Here is a 22,835-nt window from a genome sequence, read left to right as displayed (position 1 = left end):
ATTCTTAAAGATGCCATTTGTTGAACTGCTATACTGTTTATAGGAAAATAAGAAAAGATGTTACCCGGTTATCCGCAGGTTTCACAGAATAGTCCTCAGGTTGAACTGGGTGATCAAACTTCGCAAAGTAGGTTTCATCTACTTGCTTATTTAAAATCGAGAGATGACTCCTTCGGTACACCGGCTACACACTCCACGAACGTAGAATATCTCTCCGGTACGCCGCCGCAGTCAACTTCGATAAATTACATCTCCCACTCCATTACTGCATATGTCTAGTAATGGCGGAGATGATATTCGATGGCTTGTAGCCGAAAAAGGTTTCACTAAATTTTGACTTTTGTTAGACTCCTCCGTATCTATTTCTTCCAAATAACATCTCAGGTTAGTCTAAATCACGATTTTGACTAGGTTACAGGCCGAATTACACTTTTAGTTACAGAATTTCTAAATTTTTGGAGGAGCTAACAAGCCATCGTTTTTCCACACTGAAATCTATCAATTCACTACGTCATCTTACACTCGTAGCCAGGCCTCGATAAACGCGGTTTCTACAGTTATATCTTTTACTATAATTAACACAATTTTACCATAAATACCTATCAATACAAGAACCTAACCGTAAAAATCATGAATCTTTATATCTATTTTTAATATCTAACTTACCGAAAATCCTACGCGATAAATTATAAAGAGGAGGTTACTTCCTCCAATCACTTGTTTAACTTTCGTCATGGCGACGGGAGAATTATTATCACTGTCAAGTCGCCATGTTTGAATTGTTAGCTTCACGTAGAGCGATTCGAACGCCCTCTTGTGGCAATAGCTAAAGGGATCGCCATATCAGCAGTAATATAGTGCAACAAATGAACGTCGAGATGAGACGGTCCCTTTCCGCTCAGGTATGATTGTTTATATTAGTATGAGATCGTTGGGATCTGAGGACCCAAAATGGCGCCCTTCGAGTTCGATCCAAAGCCACATCAAGTGTTCGTTTATAGTCCTCGCTGTACGCGAATGTGCTGCCACCAAGTGAGAAAAGCTAGAATAAAAACAAACAAATATCAAGTATTTTTTTTTTAAGAAGAGAAAATTTTAAAATTTCAAACTAGATTTATTCAAGTAAGTAGTTGTAATTTAAATATTTTTACTTTAATCGTAATTATCGTAACGCATTTAACAGGTGGATAAGTATGTTAAAATTCCAACATCTACCGGTATTTTTCAACCGACCAATGGAAAAATAAGGGGGGCGAAGTGAAGCTATCCTCGCCAGGAGGGGATAGCGTCCTTTTTTTTTTTTCGGGTTGATCATGGCGTGTTAACATCCCAGGTAGCTACGGTGGACTGAAACCTTGAAAATAGAAGAAACCCACTGCGTTTAATATGTGAGTTTTAGTGAAAAATACAGCTAGGAAGGTGGGGTGAAGGACTAAAGGACAACTATGAAGTAAGACCGTCATAATCCAAACTACAACAGAATTCTTCTTCCCTGATGATGATGCACGTGCTTCACCCATAATGGATTAGTTCGCAGTGGATAAGGTTTGAACGTTGGTTTCCAGGATTACAAGGTAACATCAATGTTTTTTTTTTATTTATGATGCGGCTGGAGTAAATCTAGAAGATAAATTGTAAATCCGGAAGGGTCATGCGACTCGGAAGATTCCAGGCGTAGGGGAAGTGACTGCTGCCGTCTAAATTTAGTTTCGGACGAATTGGCTGATGTTTTATAAACCGTGACAAACCTTAAAAATTTGAACTAGGAACTAAATTCTTGGTTTTCGAAAATTTATATTTTTTTTTTATATATATCAGATAAAAAGGGGGGAGCAAAGATAAATTAATATATACGCCTGTTTATTGTAAATTGTTTCTACAATGATAAAAATAACATTATATGAGTTTCTTTAGAGTAATGGAATTTAGAAACATGATTGTTTAAAGTAAATCTTTCCGGTCAAGCATGGGTCCCCAGTCGCCTGGGTGATAGAATTCGTCCTTCCTCTCCCTTCACTTCCACTTCCACTTGTCTCGGTTGGAACTTCAAATATCAAAAATCTACGCTTAGCTTAGCACCTCTCCATATCAAATCTTCGTTCAAATCTCTTTCGTTTTGTGTGAATTTATTTTCTTTGTTTGTTAGTTATAGTAGTTAGGTTAGTTTTAGTATTATTAACTATTGTGTACAAAAATCTGAAATTGGCTCTGTTTGTGGTTAATAGGACCCTTCTAGTAAACTTTAAATATGGAATTATAAACCGGGGGTGATGTTTAGAACGTTCACTGCTTTCTCTCTCTATCCTGCTGGCATGTTGTTAACATAAATGCTTGTGATAATGGAATTACCTGAAGCTTGTCCGCTCACCCTGTAACTTAAAGAAATATTTGGCAGATACGAGTTAAAAAATTGTGCTACACAAAAGTGACACTAGAGAAGTTGCGATTTAATGAGCCATGGGCAAAGAAATAGTTATATATATGAAGAAAGTGTGTATTTAGAGACGTGTTGCGCCTGAGATAGACAGGTTGCCCGCTCGAAGGCAGATAATATTTTATTTCTTCAGTGCGTTTAAGTAGGCCCGGCCATTCTCTATCTCCACCGCTGCCACTTTCATAGGGTGTTCAGCCATTAGGAAAGCTGTTGGGTGAAAATTGTATTCAGTTTGTGAACCGAGTTAATAAGTATGCCGTAAACCTTTGTAATAGTTACTTTGTATTCCTGATGTATGTCAGCAGGCGAAAGAAATGTTACCACCCCCCCTTCCTTTCGAATGATGTAATAGTGTTTAAAAACAATTGTAAAATTTAATACTAAATTGTGACGAAACTGAGTTCAGGCAACGTAACAATTTTTTTTTTGGTCAACCCGATATAAACAGAACTTGTAATTTTGTACCATGTAATTCTAAATTTCCAAAATGCAAAAAATGTACTTGCACTAAGAATCGGATTGACGAAACAGAGTTTATATTGTATGAAACTAAATATAACCTGAACTAAAATTTTTTTTTTGGAAACTTAAGAGGTGCATTAAAGTAAATGTTCTGTTCGCGTAGATATTGTCGTAAAGGTAGGTTTGGTGAAGACAAAATTTGGAATTAGGAACATAATTTGGAACTAAATTTTCAACCTAATTATACTTTTTTTTTTTCACTTGCAATGTATTTCAGTCTTTTCCTCCCCGTGCGGGAAGGGGAGCTCTGTCATTGTAGTTTCATTTTTTTTTTTTTACTTTCTGTTCTAACAATAAATTTAGTTTGTACTGTCCGAAGTAGTCGTCATTGTGTTATGAGATCTGAATATCCCTTAGTTATAAGCTCGATTAACAATATTGGCAAGTGGTTTTCAAAACGAAAGAATTAAACTTTATGGATATTATCAACAGTTACAGTGCTTCTCGCAGTGGTCTCAACAGGAGAAAAGATCCTGATTCGAAGTATAGTTTAATTTTATTTTATTTATTTATTTTATATATATATATATATATATATATTTTTAAATCTTCCTTTCTTCATTATTGCAGATGTTATTTTATTTCTCTTTTATATTTTAACTTAAGTTTTTTTTTTCTTTCGTTGTGCAAATATAATTTAAGTTACGGTTGGATAGCCTGGAGTACCTTCAGTACCCAGGAGAATATTCAACCTAGGCCAAATTCTGAGGAAAGGAAGAAAGCGAAATAAATCGTTACATTAAAAGGGTGGCGACCCAGCCTTAGGATGTTTCTCTTGTCTGAGTACTGCTCGAGAGGTAACGTGTAATAATATTAATGGATAATTCAAATATTAGGTAGGTGAAGTGGAAGTGAAGTGGAGAGATGGTGGGCGAGTTTTGTTTTCCGGTGCTGGGACTGGAGGCTTGACTGGAAATATCTTATGAGTGTTTATATAAGTATATAGTGTTCTTGAAGTGAAAGTTTCAATGTCTTTTTGTTTTGTTTTATGCTCACTGTGTTTGTAAAACGATTGTAAAATGGCGTCTCGTGGAAGTGGCTCCGATGGGGATAGCGTTTGTTCGGGTTCTCAGCAAAAAGAATATGCATGTTGTGATAATGCGCATCAAGTAGTCAGTAATGAAGGAGTAGAGAAAGTGAAAGCCGTGATGTGCGAGAGTTGCCTTCGCTGGTTTCATTTTGATTGTGTAGGTATGAAGAATACCTCTAGCATGTTTGCTTTAGTAAGCGCTGATTCCTACCGTTGGGTATGTGCAGGGTGCGAAGCAGCTAAGCTACCTCAGCCTAACAATGGCAATGACGAGGATCCCGAAAAGGGAAACAAGGAGTTTACGCTTGATAACGGTATTTCTGACAATGCACCCATCGCGACCTCGTCACCTGTCTTACGAGACAATTGTACTGTGTCGTCTGTCTCGCGAGAAGACGGTCTTATGTTAATGATGGAAAAGCTGTTCAAGAAGATAGACGAAATTAGTTACGAGGTAGTTAGTAGTAAAAAGGAGGTGAGTAAAGTTAACCAGAAAATCGACGAAGGGTTCGAGAAATTTGGGACTCAAATTACTGAGGTGCAGTCTAAAATTGAGCGAACTGCTATAACCGTGCAGCAGTTATCCTCTAAGTTGGAGCAAGTAAAAATACAAGCTCATGAGGAATTGCAAGTAGCAAGCCAGAAATTAATGGATAATGTTGGGATAGTTAGCACGAAGGTCGAGAGTAATGAGTTACGAATTCAAACACTTGAGCATAATATGAAGGGAACATTGAGTAGGCTCGAATCTCAGGATACGCGTTTGCAACAATTACCTGAGAGGATAGAAGCGCAGAATATTGTTTTACAAGAAGTTAAAAGTAAGCAGGATGGAGTTGAGGGCGCAGTGGGCGAGCTGAAATCACAGAATTCCAAAACAAATGAAAGATTAGAGAAGTATCAAGGCGAAATAGGAAATGAAGTAACAGCATTGAAACAGCAATTAGAAAAGTTAGAATTAGCTTTGCATGAGGATAGTAAAAGTGACAAGTCTGTAGATCACGAAATTCCTAGAAAAAGAGCGCACGTGAACTTTGAAACCGGGCTTGCTCAAACAAGTAACCGGGATAGGAATATCCCAACTAACAATCCTTTTGTATACAACCTGTCGACTCCTCCTCTGTCGAGTGGTAATGATAATTATCATTATATGGCAGGTAATTGGCAAAATAAGATTTTTGAGGGTACTAACTTAGGAAATTGTTTCGGATCTTCTTTTATGACAACCACCCCGAATTTGGAATCTCAATGGCAATGGCAAGGCCAAAAACCTGATGTTCATCCAGTAACTTCTAACCCATTTTTCTTTTCACCTAATAGTGGTTTCCAAAATTCTCCTAGTTTCTCATCGTCTATTATCAAACCTAAAGACCTTAAAGATTTTCCGGTTTTTAGTGGAGAGGTGACAGCAGGTGCAGGCCGATCTTTCTTGCGAAATTTACAACGATGTTTGGATATGTATAGATTGTCTGATGCCGAAAAACTTTTAATAGTGTCGAAATGTTTGATGCGGGGGGCCGAAGCGTGGCTGCAATCAGTGGCACGCGATATTAAAAGTTATGAAGATTTTGTAAAACTTTTTAAGAAACAGTATTGTTCTGCTAGTATGGAAAGGATCCATAAGAAAGCTTTGCAAGCTTTAAGATTCGATAGGTCGAAATTTTCTACACTCCTTGAGTTTGCTTGGTATATAGTTGAGGTTTATTTCAATATAACTGAAGTACCAGACCAGTCTGAATTGATAGATATTTTATTGGGTTGCTTGCCGGCTGAGGATTCGCGGTTGTTCATGGTAAGCCCGTGTTCAGACATCGATGAATTGATGGCTAAGATTGCAGCACTGTCGGGTCACGCAAACGCGCACGCGAGTGATTTAAGACCTCCTGCGAGACGGTTTTCTGCCAAACAAGCTAAAGTCGTCAAAAATAAAATTCAACAAGTAGAAAGTGGGAGTCAAACTGATTTTCTTAGCTACTTCGACAGTCAACGTACTAACCGAGATAATTTAGGATACGGTAATGATAATAGAAATAATCGGAATGGTCAAAACGCGCAAAACAATCAAGGCTTTGGATCGTACCGAGGAAGGAATCGTAACTTCCGACGAAGGTGGCGTGGTAGTCGAAATGGAAATTCGAACTATAGGCATGAGTCATCAGAAAACACTTCCGGTCAAAGTAATGAGAGAAATAGTGATAACGCAATTTTTACCAATAACTCGGGAAACATAAACGGAAATAGTACTACCCCAGACAGACGGGCTCCGGCCCCGGAAAACTAGAAAGGCAGTCACTTTTGGAAATGGGGGAAGCTGGCTGCGGTAAGGATGAAGACCCCATTATAATTGATCAGACGTTAGAAACTATTCCTAAAACTTTAATACCGTTAGAACCTAATGAAATTTCTCAGACTTTCGATACTAATCAACAATCAGTTTATTTCAATGTAAATTTTGTAGTAGAAGACGAAATATTAGAACCAATTAGTGAACATTATTTTTCATCGTCTCCGGTAGTAAGTGGTGATATAGGGGGTGTAACGTTAAATTGTACAATAGATAGTGGCTCAGATCTGAACCTGATGGACTGGGAGATATGGAGAAAACTTAAGCAGAAATTCCCATCTGCTAAGTTAAGACCATATTCAGGATTGACTTTGGGCGCCTTTGCCGGCAAGGAGAAATTTTCTGTGCAGGGTGTTCAAACTTTTAATTTAAACATTCAGAACCGGATTTTTGATGTGCCAATCTTTGTAATAAAATATTTAAGGACTGATTTAATTTTGGGTTGTCCCTTCTTGGACAAGTTCCAAGGAGTGATTGATAGATGTAGAAGAGAAGTTAGATTGAAGGATAATTCCGGGAAGGAAATTGTTATTGAAACTACAAACCCGAACATACTTTCAGTTTCTATTTCGATGGTTGAAATCGAAACTAGTCCTTTTCGAAAGTCACTGGAAAAGATAGTTGCGGTAGTAAGCGAAACTCCTAATAGTATAGATCAGTCTAAAGTGGGTTCATTGACAGATTCGGTTAGGTTGGAAAATAAAACTAGTTCGGTGACGGAATTTGAATCTAATCTCAGTGAAGATGAAATTCGAACTTATATTTCCTCTCGAGACGATCTAGACTCCTCTTCGAAACAACGCTTACAAGATTTACTTATTAAAAATAGAGATCTCTTTTCTGAGTATCCGCGAAGAGTTAGAACACCCTTGTGCAGGATCGAATTGACGGATGAGGTGCCTATTGTCGGTCCATATTATCCTATCCCGCAGTCTATGCAGGCAGCTTTCGAAGAAGAACTTCAAAAATGGATTAAGTTAGGGATCGCCAAAGAACAACCTTCTCCTTACCGCAACCCGATCCATTGTGTGAAAAAAGCTTCTGGTGGTGTACGCCCAGTCCTTGATACGCGATATCTCAATAAAAAGGTAATTTCATCTAAAATACAGGTGGAGCCGATTGGGGACATCCTCAATCGTGTTGCCAAAGCATGCTATTTCAGTAATTTTGATTGCTCGTCAGGCTATTACGGAATAGGACTTCATCCTTCTTCGTATAACTGTACCAGCTTTGTTTACTTAGGCAGACAATATGTAATGACTGTTCTTCCGATGGGAATTAAAAGTGCTCCATCTATTTTTCAAAATGTAATGTATAGTTTTTTTCAAAATTTTACGAAATCGTACGTAACGGTCTATCTAGATGACGTTCTCGTCTCTAGCATCACTTTAGACCAACATTTTGAACATTTGGAACGTGTTTTTGAAATTTTTAGATCGGCTAATTTTTCTTTGAATTTCAAGAAGTGTAGTTTCCTGCAGAAAGAAATCCACTTCTTAGGACATGTAATAAGTGGCCAGGAAGTTAAGACAGACCCGCGTCACAACGAACCGATAAGATGTTTTCCTATTCCAAAATCCAAGAAACAGGTTAGGCAATTTTTAGGTTTAATTGGTTGGAGACGCAAGTTCATAGCTAACTTCGCAGGACTAACAGCTCCACTTTTCGACCTTCTTAAAAAGGATAAGAAATTTCAGATGACACCCGAATTGCTAGAACTTTTCTTCAAATTAAGAGAAATCATTAGTCAACCTCCAGCTTTAGGCCAACCCGATTTTTCTCTTCCTTATCATATTTATTCGGATGCTTGTGCAGAGAATTTAGCAGGCTATTTGTGCCAATACCCTTCTCCGGAAGCAGACCCTGTGGTGATAGCTTATGCTAGTCGTCGTGTTCGACCACATGAATTATCTTTATCAATCTTTCAACTTGAACTCTTAGCCGTACTGTTCCTCTGCGAACATTTTTCTCAATATGTTTTGGGTCGAACTACGTATATTCATTGTGATAACGCTGCCGTTACGCACGCGTTTACAATGAAGAACTTGGATCCTCGTACCACCCGTATTTTATTGAAATTGCAACGTTTTGATTTAATTTTTGAACATTTATCCGGCCGGTCCAATCAAATTGCTGATATACTTAGCCGAAATCCTCCTGAGGTAACTAAGGAACAAGAGCTCCGGTATGTAAATTTTCTTACGGTACAGGATTCTTCAGCTCTAGACTTTAACGAAATTAAGAAAAAACAACGTACCGACCCCCTTTGTGTTAAACTTCGGTCCTCTCTGGATAACGTTTCTAAATCTAATCATATTTTGGTTCATCAGGATCTCCTTTATATCAAAAATCGTAAAACTAATCAGTGGTTGTTAGTTATCCCTCAGGAACTTACAACAAAAATCGTTGAGTTAGTTCATTCCAAGGGACATTTCGGAGTGAGGAAATGTTGGTCGTTTTGTCGGTCATTGTTTTACTGGAAAGGGGTAAAACTTAGTATAAAACAATACATACGAAATTGTATAAAATGTGCAGAAACAAAATTCGCGAACCGCATTATTGCAAAGGATGATTGTAGCATAGAGGCAAGAATGCCACATGAGCGATTAGGATTGGACATCGTAGGGAAATTGCCAGGAAGTCATGGTTTCTATTATATTCTTTCAATAATAGACATTTATTCTCGGTACGTGTGTTTCTTTCCACTTAAAACGGCCCACGCTAAGGAGATAATAGCAGTGTTGGAAAGGAGATATTTCTATCTGTTCCCCTATCCCAGGGCTATTATCTCTGATCGTGGCCCACAGTTCCTTTCTAAGCTTTTTAAAGGATATTGTAATCGTAACAGTATTAAGCATGTTCTTACTTCCAGCTACACCCCGAATGCGAATGGCCTAGCGGAACGCAGCCATAAAGAACTTAATCGTATTATTAGACTGGAGTGTCAGGAGAAACAAACACAATGGAGTCAGGTATTAAAGCTCGCGCAGGAACTTTTAAACTATTCCGTATGCAGTAGTATAAACTGTACGCCTGCTGAACTGTTCTTATCGTATTCAGCGGCGGAAGTCTTTAAGAAATCATTTCCGTGGCCCTCAAATTTAAATAATTTAAATATTGGAGATAAATATCTTGAAATTCACCCGGACGTGACCTCAAAAGTTGAAAAAAAAAGGGTAAAGAAAACTGGGCGAGAGGTAATCCTGAAAGAGGGACATCTTGTGATGGTAAAAACCCATTACCTCTCATCTGCAGTTAAGCATGAAACGTATAAATTTATGAAATGCTATGTCGGCCCTTATGTGGTCCAGAAAATTCTGAAAAACAGCGCCATTCTTTATACGTTGAAAGGCGAAAGTATAGGAACCCAAAACTTTCAAAACCTAAAATTATTTGACTGTACCAAGGAGAAGAGATTAGAACTCCTCCGTGATTATCCTCACATCATACAAGACGAGGTTACGTAATGATTGGAAAGTAAAGAAAATAGAAACCAAGGACAGGCTATAAGATAAGTAGTAAAAAAAAAAAAAAACAATGGTATGTGATTGTTTTATACTGTAATTTTGTAAGTGGTAGAAGATATTCCTTATGTTAGGCTTGTTAAATGTTATGTCGTGTTTGTTTTGTACCTGACCTTCATTGACGATTTAGGTAAGTGTTAGCTTTGGTGTCGTTAAGATAGGTATAAATTCGTTGTCATGTCTCATTGTGTATTTTTTTTCCTTTCATTGTTAGTGTATTTTCATGTCATGTTGTCATATTGATTTTTTTCCTTTTTTTTTCCTTTTCTTTCTTCCATTAGTAGTGTAATTCCATTCCCGTGTACTTTTATTTTTTTTTGGTTAGGTATAGTCTTATGTCATATTACTCGTGTATGTGATGTTGATGTCTTGCAGATGATTTCATTGACTGAATCTTAGGTGTAATTTTATGTCGTGCGGGTTAATGTGAATTGTCGGTGGAACCTGAAGATTTTTTTTATATAGTTTAAGAAGTTTTTTTTTCTTTTTCTCTTAGCTAATATCCTGGTAGGTATAGGTTAGGGTCAGGATGTCATATTTTTTCTTTTCATTGGTAAGGCTTGTTAAATGTTATGTCGTGTTTGTTTTGTACCTGACCTTCATTGACGATTTAGGTAAGAGTTAGCTTTGGTGTCGTGTGAACTCGAATTAAATAATTGGGAATCAAGATGGAAAAATAAATTATCTCGATCGAGATAACTTATTTTTCTTCGGTGGGCCCCGAAGATGAGACGGTCCCTTTCCGCTCAGGTATGATTGTTTATATTAGTATGAGATCGTTGGGATCTGAGGACCCAAAATGGCGCCCTTCGAGTTCGATCCAAAGCCACATCAAGTGTTCGTTTATAGTCCTCGCTGTACGCGAATGTGCTGCCACCAAGTGAGAAAAGCTAGAATAAAAACAAACAAATATCAAGTATTTTTTTTTTAAGAAGAGAAAATTTTAAAATTTCAAACTAGATTTATTCAAGTAAGTAGTTGTAATTTAAATATTTTTACTTTAATCGTAATTATCGTAACGCATTTAACAGGTGGATAAGTATGTTAAAATTCCAACATCTACCGGTATTTTTCAACCGACCAATGGAAAAATAAGGGGGGCGAAGTGAAGCTATCCTCGCCAGGAGGGGATAGCGTCCTTTTTTTTTTTTCGGGTTGATCATGGCGTGTTAACATCCCAGGTAGCTACGGTGGACTGAAACCTTGAAAATAGAAGAAACCCACTGCGTTTAATATGTGAGTTTTAGTGAAAAATACAGCTAGGAAGGTGGGGTGAAGGACTAAAGGACAACTATGAAGTAAGACCGTCATAATCCAAACTACAACAGAATTCTTCTTCCCTGATGATGATGCACGTGCTTCACCCATAATGGATTAGTTCGCAGTGGATAAGGTTTGAACGTTGGTTTCCAGGATTACAAGGTAACATCAATGTTTTTTTTTTATTTATGATGCGGCTGGAGTAAATCTAGAAGATAAATTGTAAATCCGGAAGGGTCATGCGACTCGGAAGATTCCAGGCGTAGGGGAAGTGACTGCTGCCGTCTAAATTTAGTTTCGGACGAATTGGCTGATGTTTTATAAACCGTGACAAACCTTAAAAATTTGAACTAGGAACTAAATTCTTGGTTTTCGAAAATTTATATTTTTTTTTTATATATATCAGATAAAAAGGGGGGAGCAAAGATAAATTAATATATACGCCTGTTTATTGTAAATTGTTTCTACAATGATAAAAATAACATTATATGAGTTTCTTTAGAGTAATGGAATTTAGAAACATGATTGTTTAAAGTAAATCTTTCCGGTCAAGCATGGGTCCCCAGTCGCCTGGGTGATAGAATTCGTCCTTCCTCTCCCTTCACTTCCACTTCCACTTGTCTCGGTTGGAACTTCAAATATCAAAAATCTACGCTTAGCTTAGCACCTCTCCATATCAAATCTTCGTTCAAATCTCTTTCGTTTTGTGTGAATTTATTTTCTTTGTTTGTTAGTTATAGTAGTTAGGTTAGTTTTAGTATTATTAACTATTGTGTACAAAAATCTGAAATTGGCTCTGTTTGTGGTTAATAGGACCCTTCTAGTAAACTTTAAATATGGAATTATAAACCGGGGGTGATGTTTAGAACGTTCACTGCTTTCTCTCTCTATCCTGCTGGCATGTTGTTAACATAAATGCTTGTGATAATGGAATTACCTGAAGCTTGTCCGCTCACCCTGTAACTTAAAGAAATATTTGGCAGATACGAGTTAAAAAATTGTGCTACACAAAAGTGACACTAGAGAAGTTGCGATTTAATGAGCCATGGGCAAAGAAATAGTTATATATATGAAGAAAGTGTGTATTTAGAGACGTGTTGCGCCTGAGATAGACAGGTTGCCCGCTCGAAGGCAGATAATATTTTATTTCTTCAGTGCGTTTAAGTAGGCCCGGCCATTCTCTATCTCCACCGCTGCCACTTTCATAGGGTGTTCAGCCATTAGGAAAGCTGTTGGGTGAAAATTGTATTCAGTTTGTGAACCGAGTTAATAAGTATGCCGTAAACCTTTGTAATAGTTACTTTGTATTCCTGATGTATGTCAGCAGGCGAAAGAAATGTTACCACCCCCCCTTCCTTTCGAATGATGTAATAGTGTTTAAAAACAATTGTAAAATTTAATACTAAATTGTGACGAAACTGAGTTCAGGCAACGTAACAATTTTTTTTTTGGTCAACCCGATATAAACAGAACTTGTAATTTTGTACCATGTAATTCTAAATTTCCAAAATGCAAAAAATGTACTTGCACTAAGAATCGGATTGACGAAACAGAGTTTATATTGTATGAAACTAAATATAACCTGAACTAAAATTTTTTTTTTGGAAACTTAAGAGGTGCATTAAAGTAAATGTTCTGTTCGCGTAGATATTGTCGTAAAGGTAGGTTTGGTGAAGACAAAATTTGGAATTAGGAACATAATTTGGAACTAAATTTTCAACCTAATTATACTTTTTTTTTTTTCACTTGCAATGTATTTCAGTCTTTTCCTCCCCGTGCGGGAAGGGGAGCTCTGTCATTGTAGTTTCATTTTTTTTTTTTTACTTTCTGTTCTAACAATAAATTTAGTTTGTACTGTCCGAAGTAGTCGTCATTGTGTTATGAGATCTGAATATCCCTTAGTTATAAGCTCGATTAACAATATTGGCAAGTGGTTTTCAAAACGAAAGAATTAAACTTTATGGATATTATCAACAGTTACAGTGCTTCTCGCAGTGGTCTCAACAGGAGAAAAGATCCTGATTCGAAGTATAGTTTAATTTTATTTTATTTATTTATTTTATATATATATATATATATATATATTTTTAAATCTTCCTTTCTTCATTATTGCAGATGTTATTTTATTTCTCTTTTATATTTTAACTTAAGTTTTTTTTTTTCTTTCGTTGTGCAAATATAATTTAAGTTACGGTTGGATAGCCTGGAGTACCTTCAGTACCCAGGAGAATATTCAACCTAGGCCAAATTCTGAGGAAAGGAAGAAAGCGAAATAAATCGTTACAGAGATAATTAACAAATAAAGGGATCTGATAACACAACGATATTAAACATTTGGTAAACTTTTAAGCTAACATGTAGTCTTACTTGATTTTATTTATATTAATTGTTCCAAAGTACTGTATAAATTGTAAAGAAACGGTTACATGGTTTGGAGTGAATCGGTGAGAACTAGATTTAAAGGAAAATATTTAAAATTTATTCTAACTTTTCGGATGTGTTTACGTGCGTATCTCATATCAAGATTGAGTACATTTATACTTTTGTGCCATTCCTTAAACTAACAATATAAAACGGATTAACATTAAATTAGTGTAAACTTACACGTAACAAAACTGGGCACAGTAATATTATGCGGGAACCAACTTCGACTTCAACCGGTACACATAACAATACGGATCCAATGTAAACAAACCGGTAATCGGTCTGTTACAGTTAATTCACTACGATTTTATTAGTCCAACTTAAAGAACTACAACGACTTTAATTTGTATATCAATAAGAACAATGAATAAAAATACGTATTATTTGAGTCCACTTTGGCTCTGAACCTTTATACATAAATAGATACCAAAGACACTTCTGATATCAATAAATGCCTCTCGTGGGGTCTGCATGATCCCCCCCCCCCAAAAAAAAGTATGGCATTTCGATGTATTTTATCAAAAGTAAACACTCTTAAAACGAAACAATATTTAGGATTTGTTTGATTGCAATTACATAACAACAATACAAAACAAACTTAAAAAAAAAAGAAATATTCATAAGCTTATTTAAAAAGTTTGTTTTGTAGTATAATCTCTTTGAGAGGGGGCGCGGTGGCTCAGTGGTTTTTCTCGTGGGTTTTCTCGGGGTTGTCCCGTTTCCTCCCACTTTCTTCATTCCACCATTTCACTCAACTCTCATCATCACCGTCTCCTTTAGCCTAACAGGCATAAGCGTGGGACGTAAAACTTAAAAAGAAGAAGAATCTCTTTGAGTAATGAATGGGGAATTCAGGTCTGAATATAATACGAATAATATACGGGAATGAAACGTGATAACCCACAAATGTGTGTTCATCAAAATTTTACGAACACTTACACTTTTACGACCATTTATCGTTTTTTAGTTTAAACTTTTTAACAGCTGGTTTAAATTAGCCAACCCTGCTAGGAATAACTTCCAAATTATTTACAAAAATATAATAACAGATGCAGTTGTACTGTACGGATCCGCAGATTGTAAAATGTACAGAAAAATTTGGGCAAGCCTTTAATTTGCCAATTTTATGTTGAAATGAAATGAAATCTTTGAGATTTACGTCCCTCGTTTTACGCACACGGTGTTTGTCCACCACAAAGTTCACTTGGCGGGAGCAGAGTTTAAACCCGGGACCCCAAGCACCAGAGGTGAACGTTCTACCACTGAGCCACCGCGCCCCCAATTTTATGTTGATAACAGAACACAACAAACCCCCGCGGGGCTTCTAACCCGTTCTTACTCCTCCTCGTCCTACTATTACTACTTATACTATGGATCTGTGTAGTAAAAATTCCACGGAATAACACCCAGTTATTAGGTCTCATTAAGATTTTGAAAACTGTATCGTTTTGTACGCAAATCCCACATATTTATGTTGTCAGTCTTCATCTCTACATATTTCGGTAAACACACACCTGTAACTTTGTTACGACATATTTTGGTGACGTTTAAAAATGTGGAGTCTTGCGAACCCCACGGTACCCTCAAACTTCATAAGAGCGTATGTGTGTTTTCGATTGAAGCTATTTTTGAGATTTTTATTAGGCCTCAGTAATTCCTTTTTTGAAACTCCATCATCTAGTACGTAAACCCCACAACTCTGTGGTGTCGCTTACAATTTCTCACCTATTTCCCTATTTCAGTAAGCGTAAGGCGTACCGAGTTGCAACTCTCGGGAAACAGGTAATTTCTTTACATCATTATAGACAGATTTCAAAATATTTCAAAATGCAGAAATTAGGTATCCACGAATCCCATTGCAGTACCACCTACTTTTGTGTAGTAATATATTTTGAGTTGTTGTTTAGCCTCAGTAAGCACTTTCTCGAAATTCGTTGTTCTTCGAAACCCAAAAGTCCATACTAGACTTTCTTGTCATTAAGTAGTAAGTGAAATATAAACACAGTTTATAACATTCTTATTTGTACACCTGAATTTTCGAGAAGAAATGTAACATACGTACACTTCACATTTATTATTTTTATATCTATTATGTGTGTATGAGTAAAGGAGGTTTTGCTCACACATGTCAATTTAAAAACCAATCCAAAATAGTTTTTAAAATTATCCAATAGTAATAATTAAAGAAAAACACCACGTTTTCATGCAACATTTCTATTCGTACATTAATATGACTTGTCTTGTTAATAGTAAATAATATTATCGTTCACGAGTATTCTTCGTTTTGTATTGAAGTAGTGTGAGTGGTGTAGGTGACCTGTGTTAGTGGTAGGTGCAGCGCGTGCTTTCCTTCGAACACTACGGATCAAAATGGGTAAGCAAAAGGAGCTGAGTTCCGACCTAAAGACGTAATTATAAACTTAGCATTGCGAGGAAATTCTTTACGTCAAATAGCACGTACCGTTAATAGCTCGCATTCCACTAAGCAGTACATAGTACAAAAATTCAGAGAGCACGGTTCAACAAGGAATTTACCGAGGAGACCAAAGGAAAGTAAATTAAAAGCACACAAAGAACGTTTCATTCTTCAAAGAGTTCGAGAAAATCTCAAATTAAGCGTCCCTGAACTACGTCCATTAGTGGAAAATGTGTCCGAGAAGCAGATGTGTGACCAAACTGTCCGACGTGTTCTGGGAACTCGGGTATCATGGTCGAATAGCACGAAAGAAGCTGTAAGTAAGGATAATCGCAAGAAGCGTCTTGCGTTTGCAAAAGAACATCGTGATAACGATCAAGAATTTTGGGATAGTGTTATATGGTCCGATGAGACGAAAATAAACCTTTTTGGGTGAGAGGGGATACGTAGCGTATGGAGAAAACCAAATGCAGAAAATAATAATATGAACACACTCTCCACAGTTAAACATGGTGGTGGGTCACTAATCGTTTGGGCCTGTATGTCATCGAAGGAAGTTGGCACCACCCAGTTGGATGCCAATATATATTGTGACATTAAAGAACAGCGTCAAGAAGAGTACGCAAAAAATGGATATGCCCCCCGTCTATAGATTTCAACAGGACAATGACAGTAAACGTAAGGATAGACTTAGCATGTCTTGGTTGATTTGGAACGTGCCGAAATTGCTGCAAACTCCACCTCAAAGAAGCCCGGATTTAAATGTTATTGAACATTTGTGGGCAGATTTGAAAAAGCACGTTCGTAAGCATAGTGTGAAATCAAAAGAGAAACTTAAATGTGTTGTGGCAGCAGAGTGGAATAAAATAAGCTCGAAAAGTGCAAAAATCTTGTAAAATTCATGAAGAGACGATGTCTAGCAGTAATTGAGACAAAGGGATATGCCACAAAATATTAGCCTTACCAAGTTCGTGTTTCTTTATGATTTCTTTATGGTATAATAGTCCGTGTACGAATAGAAAAGTTGCACGAAAACAGGGCTTCTCGCATTGTTTGTTTTTATTAATTAATATTTAATTTGGGCCTATGTTTAGCAGAAGGGGTCCAGCTCATTTTTCTAAAATATGTTACAATTTTGGTAATTTCTGTTCACATTAGGTTAGTTTGGGTAAGTTTAGGTCAGGTTAGGGTAATAGTTAAGAACAGCTACTTCTCATCTCTCGTGCACGAGGATACATCTTACTGTTGCACTACCTACAAAAATGATTCTATATCATTTATAAGTGGTAATAGGACACACAACAAACCCAGATCATGTTGTATTCACACTCCAACATGGAGTGAGAATACAGCGTGATCTCAGTTTCTTCTGTGTTCTATTACTACTTGTACACCAAATAGAATCATTTTTCTACGTAGTGCAACAGTAAGAAGTATCCACGTGCACGAGACATGCGATATGTGTTTTCAAATCCCCCCACATAGTCATACACTAAGTACAAGGGCACATTATTATTCCCATACGATATAAAAAAAACAGACATTCCTAGAAAAACACCCTAAGTACAAGGGCAAGAACTCAGTCTATTACCTCCTAGATAGTCAATGAATAATTTCTGAAAGTATGGCGTTTCTCGTCCTTCCCTAAATGGGAAGTACGGCTCCTTAACTATAACCGATTCGCTTATTTCTACTAATATTAGTTTAATTTAGGTTAGGTTAGATTTGGTTACGTTATGTCTAAGTACTTGCATCATCCATTTCTTTCTCTCTCTCTCTTTTTTTTTTTTTTTTTTTACGTGCTTCTGGACCCCTTCTGCTAAACATACTCCTTAATTTGTTGCGAATTAATTTTTCTATGCTTTTCAGTTTGTGAAGCCCTAATGTATCCAAATGTGACAAAATTTTGAGTATTCATTCGCAGACAGCCACAGTTGCTATAGTTCTGAAGTTACGTGCTTTACACTTATGCGATTTTACTTTGAGCACATGTTGTAAGTTTTCATACCTTCTGACTCAGCTTCGCTTGAACTGTTTGGCTCCTTAATCGGTGCCATGTTCAAATAAAACACTTTACGTATATTCCATACACTACACTATCACTTTACACACTTCACCATTATTTTAGAAACAAAACACTATCGTATTAAATCCTAAGAGATACCAGGTAGTATAATCCTCATTCACCATGGCAAATTATTTTACCGGCTCTGAGAAATTTCGGTGTAGACAAAAATTTTGTTTCAGAAATCAATGCTTAAGAATATTTCTCTTACAATCCAGTAAATGTCCCTATACCGATGAATCGACTGATTAACTGTTACAGATTGCTCTAAATATAGATAGACAGTAAATGAGAAGTGGCAGATTGGGAGGACAAAGGGTATTTATATTGCTTTCAGTTGCATAGTCTTCATAACTGAATGGTTGGGGCGAGTACAAAATAAGGGACTCACTTCAGCTTAATATATAATAAATTTACATTAACACTACTAACACTACTACTACTACTACTACTACTACTACTACTACTACTACTACTACTAATAATAATAATAATAATAATAATAATAATAATAATAATAATAATAATAATAATAATAATAATAAAAGTTTGAAGTTCCAGAATTCGAATCAAACTTACTATAGGGGGAAAGTGTTCGAGATATATTATTTAGAAAATGGAATTAAATCTCTTAGTTTAATGTCTAACATTTATGCTCTTTAGGCTCAGGGAGTAAATGCCCTTTAGGCTTAGGAGTAAATGATGATGGAAGAATTTGTGGTATGAGAATGTGGAATAAAACGGGGGTACCTCGAGAAGACTCACAAATATGATGTTGTCCATCACAAACTTACTTGGCCGGGGTTCGAATCAGGAACCCCACGCGTGAGGGGTAAGTGCTCTACCACTGAGCGACTGTACCCACCAAAAGAAAGAAAGAGAGGATCTATCAATATAACTCAATGTTCTAAAACTTCGAATAATGTTCCTGTTTAATGATAGTTTTATTACAATTATCCTTAGGGAGCGCACATAGACGATTGCCTACACATGAGATTTTTCATCAGTTTAACTGTTCTGAAAATACCTCTATGTTTACATTGTAGACTTTCTGTTTGTGTTTTATTCTCTTGTTCCTCCCTTGCTACCATGAAACGTTTCTATTTTAAAAACTCTTAGGCATTTAGATTCCAATGAATAGCGTTTATCTATTAAGTTTAAAAAATAGATATATTCCAATGATTATACGAGACATATATCTATGGTTTGTAATGAAGTCTGAACATGACCAGTTGCCCTGAGTCCAAGATGAATCTTCTTACTTCCAAACGAGAACCGTAGCCATACGACGAAGAATATCGTTTCTTTGATAAATGCAGTGGAAGCTGCTAAGGATAGATTTACTCTCAGTGTGTATGTTTCCTGGACATAGTGAAGAAAGTGAGAAAATTTAGAGGAAGGAAAATCAACATTTTAAACAAAAATTGCATCCATTATCAAATTTCGAAACTCAAAAGCATCCTCCTTTTCAATCATACAAGAAAAGAGCAGCTTTATTACCTTACTTCATATTATTCGTTAACTAGATACGTTTTCTCATGTTAACATAGTACTTTAGAACCACTTGAATAAGCTCGTTCATTTGATAATGCAATATGACGAATCTAATACAAAACATGAACAACAATATTTTCGCAAATACAGCCAGGGTAGAGAGGAAGGGATACAAAAGGTGTACACATATATATTAGAACATGTAAGTACAAGAATAAAAATACTGTTTACATTTTAAGGAAAATTTTATAATGTCTGATTTAATTGTAGGAAACATACAATTTTAAAATAAACAAAATATTTACGTAAAACATAATTCTTAAAACAAATGATTTAAACTTGTTTTACTGTTCATTTAAATGTTTACACAAATGTAGAAAGTAAGACTAAGAGTCGAAACTTAGTTCTTACTTTATGAATAAGTTTTTGATAAATGATTGCTTTTCCTTAAGAAAAATCGCAGTTTTATTAAGATGTTACAAGTGGAGTCGATCGTTCAAGATGTGATTCCTTATTTTATTGCGAAGATATTCTTCTTCGTTTTTTAGAATTAGGGTGGATAATTGAGAGTCTAACAAGGATGTTATAAAATAGAGAATCTGCCCATATACATCTTCATCCTATTAACAATGAAGCCAAAAAACAACCGAGCAGCTGTCAGAGCACCGAGTCTAATTTGCTACCTTCGTTTCCGCCATAATATTGGCTCAAAAACATTGTGATCTTATTGGGTGAAGTGGGCAGAGTGAGGGGTACGAAACTATGACGTTTGGCTTCATGATTTTGTGTATAGGCAGATCCTCTATTTTGTAACAACCTTGGAGTCTAAGGTTATATAATATGAGTATATTTCCCTAACAAGGAACAAATTTGTAACGAACCAAGAAATTTGCTTGATGAGAGTGAGAACTCCCTCTCACGTTGATTCGAACAGTGGGAAGAAGTACGTTGTCTAATTTAATGTTGAAAAGGAAAACATTTGTAATGAACCAATTTTTCCTTTTTCTTTTTTAATATGAAGATGGTAGATGGGACACTTTGGACCTCATCCTTATTGCTATTTAAAATATACGGGTCGCAATGTAACAATGCAACAATACAAAAATACAATAACTATTTATAACTGCTGTGCGGATTATCGCAAAGTAAAATGCAAACTATTACAGAATGTGGCCCTTTGTCACAACGTATTGTCGGAAATGTTACTTTATATATATATATATATATATATATATATATATATATATATATATATATATATATATATATATATATATATATATAAATCTTTGTTTTTTCTGATTAAGAAACTTTATTAGTACGGTACATCGTTAAAGTTGCATCAGTGAAAATATTCAGCTTACTGCATAATGATTAATATAAATAATTTTAAATTGTATAGGATATATGAATTGTCTGAAACCAGAGAGAAGTAAGTACATTTTCGTTCTGAGGAAAATTTGCCCTTATAGGAACAGTGGTAACTTGGCACAAACTGCCGCAGTATACTGAATTATATATATATATAAAATATGTATAATATATAAAACATAATTATATAATACAACAACATAAACTCGAATCAGGACGCTTGTGTCAGTGCGAAATCACCCAAGCTAAATCGTACTGTATCAGGCCAATGTGTGCTAAGTCGAACTATGTTTGGTCTACACATGTACCTAGGTATATGTGCTAATCCGTACCGAAATTATCACAGGAGTGCCTCCAGTGAATCCGAATGTGATTGGAATTCAAATATAAACTACGACTCAACTGTCTCCGCTGGATCGGAAAATTTCCGAAATCGGATTACATCAATGTGTCTCCTTGAAAGATTTAATGTAAACTTTTATGCTTAATAAATAATATTTTTCACTTTTGAGAGATATATAACAACTTATTTACAGTTATCACTTAACTAGAAAGGTTTGATTTATGTGCAAGTTTACAATAGTTCGTCAAATTATTTCAAAATATTCCATCTTTTTTTAAATAATTAATTATTTAAGAAAATCTAAGAAAATCTGTACTGTTATTTTCCTGGCCTATGCCCAAATAATTACATGCTGATACGACACGAAAAGCAAGATTATTCATGCCAAAAATCGCAAATCAACCTGTGTTTTTCTTCATTTAAAGTATTCCCTAAGACATTCTACACACTTATTTTCGTGCTGCATGCTTAATTATTTGTGTAGAGATTGATAATATGCATAAAAAATGTTGGTCCATAAAAACGATTATTCATGCGAAAAACAGTCTCCAACCTACAAGCAAGAATTGTATCTAGCCCGCGTAAGAGCAGAGCGAAACTGGTGGACCCGTGAGAGGGTATATCTGTATGGAGCAGGTGCAAAACGATGATCAGTATACCCAATCACGACTAGAAAGAAAAACTAGCAGGTATCGTATCTAGTTTACATCATGCCAAGGCTAATTTAGTAGATCTGTCCGTAAAATTATCATTTTAATGAGACTTATTGAAACCTGCACCATAATTGCTACTTCCTGGAACACTGGTATTCTGTACCTGAATAAATATTATTTTATTACTGTTTAATGACTTTGTATTCCGTTTGTGGGAGATTAAGTTTCTCTTGAGAACCATAATTACGTCACTGACTACTTTATTCATACTACCTTACACTCTTGACAATTCAGATAACATATACGTACAATATGAGCTGTCTGAAGCCAGATAGAACTAACTTTTTCTCGTCCTGTGGGAAATACCCCTTACGGAAATAGTGATCACTTAAGACGAACCGCTGTCATTGGGAATGATCTTACCGTGACCATTTTGTGACATGTATAATATAAAATGAGAACGTAATAAAGTTTTATAATTTTAATAAGTTCAGTAGTTTATTACATGTGCCTAGTCATGAGTTCGAAATTCAACGAGCGGAGGTTAGTATTCATTAATATGAACAAGTTGAATTCAGACTCAAATATTTTGACCACACAAACATAATAAAACACAAAATCTTTGTATTATTCTCGTCTTTCTAAAATGTACATTTACACTTTATTTATTTGTATTATCTTTTGAAAACACTGATTCTATTGGCATTTTTTGACCTGATAATTGCATCAATTCGATTCCAGATGACATTTATTCACATGAATAAGGACGAACAACTCTAGCCTGTTCTCGTTGTTCTTCCCAATCGCATCGTATCCAGTGGATGCGTCCCTAAAGCCACTATCGAAGTTTTCTTTGCCTCCTGGTGGACCTCTAGTATCAAACTCGAAACTCCTCGAAAATGAAAGTGCTAAGTTGTTAATTTACGATTTTGGAAACATAGTTACCTAATATCAT

At 35.9% G+C, this 22,835-nt stretch overlaps 1 protein-coding gene across 1 annotated transcript in view; it reads right to left on the bottom strand.

Moving 5' to 3' along the window:
• The window catches only part of Atu (Another transcription unit), a 74,877-nt gene extending 56,757 nt beyond the window's left edge, over positions 1-18,120 (bottom strand). The window contains exon 1 of the mRNA XM_081735907.1: positions 17,963-18,120. Coding sequence (XP_081592033.1) covers positions 17,963-18,011 — 49 coding nt within the window. The 5' untranslated portion in view covers positions 18,012-18,120. The remainder of the gene's footprint in view (positions 1-17,962) is intronic.
• Positions 18,121-22,835: the final 4,715 nt, after the last annotated feature.

The sequence above is a fragment of the Thermobia domestica genome, chromosome 13 (assembly GCF_964235325.1).
Source record: "Thermobia domestica chromosome 13, izTheDome1.hap1.1, whole genome shotgun sequence".
Taxonomy (NCBI): Eukaryota; Metazoa; Arthropoda; class Insecta; order Zygentoma; family Lepismatidae; genus Thermobia; species Thermobia domestica.
This window is presented reverse-complemented; position numbering and strand designations above follow the sequence as displayed.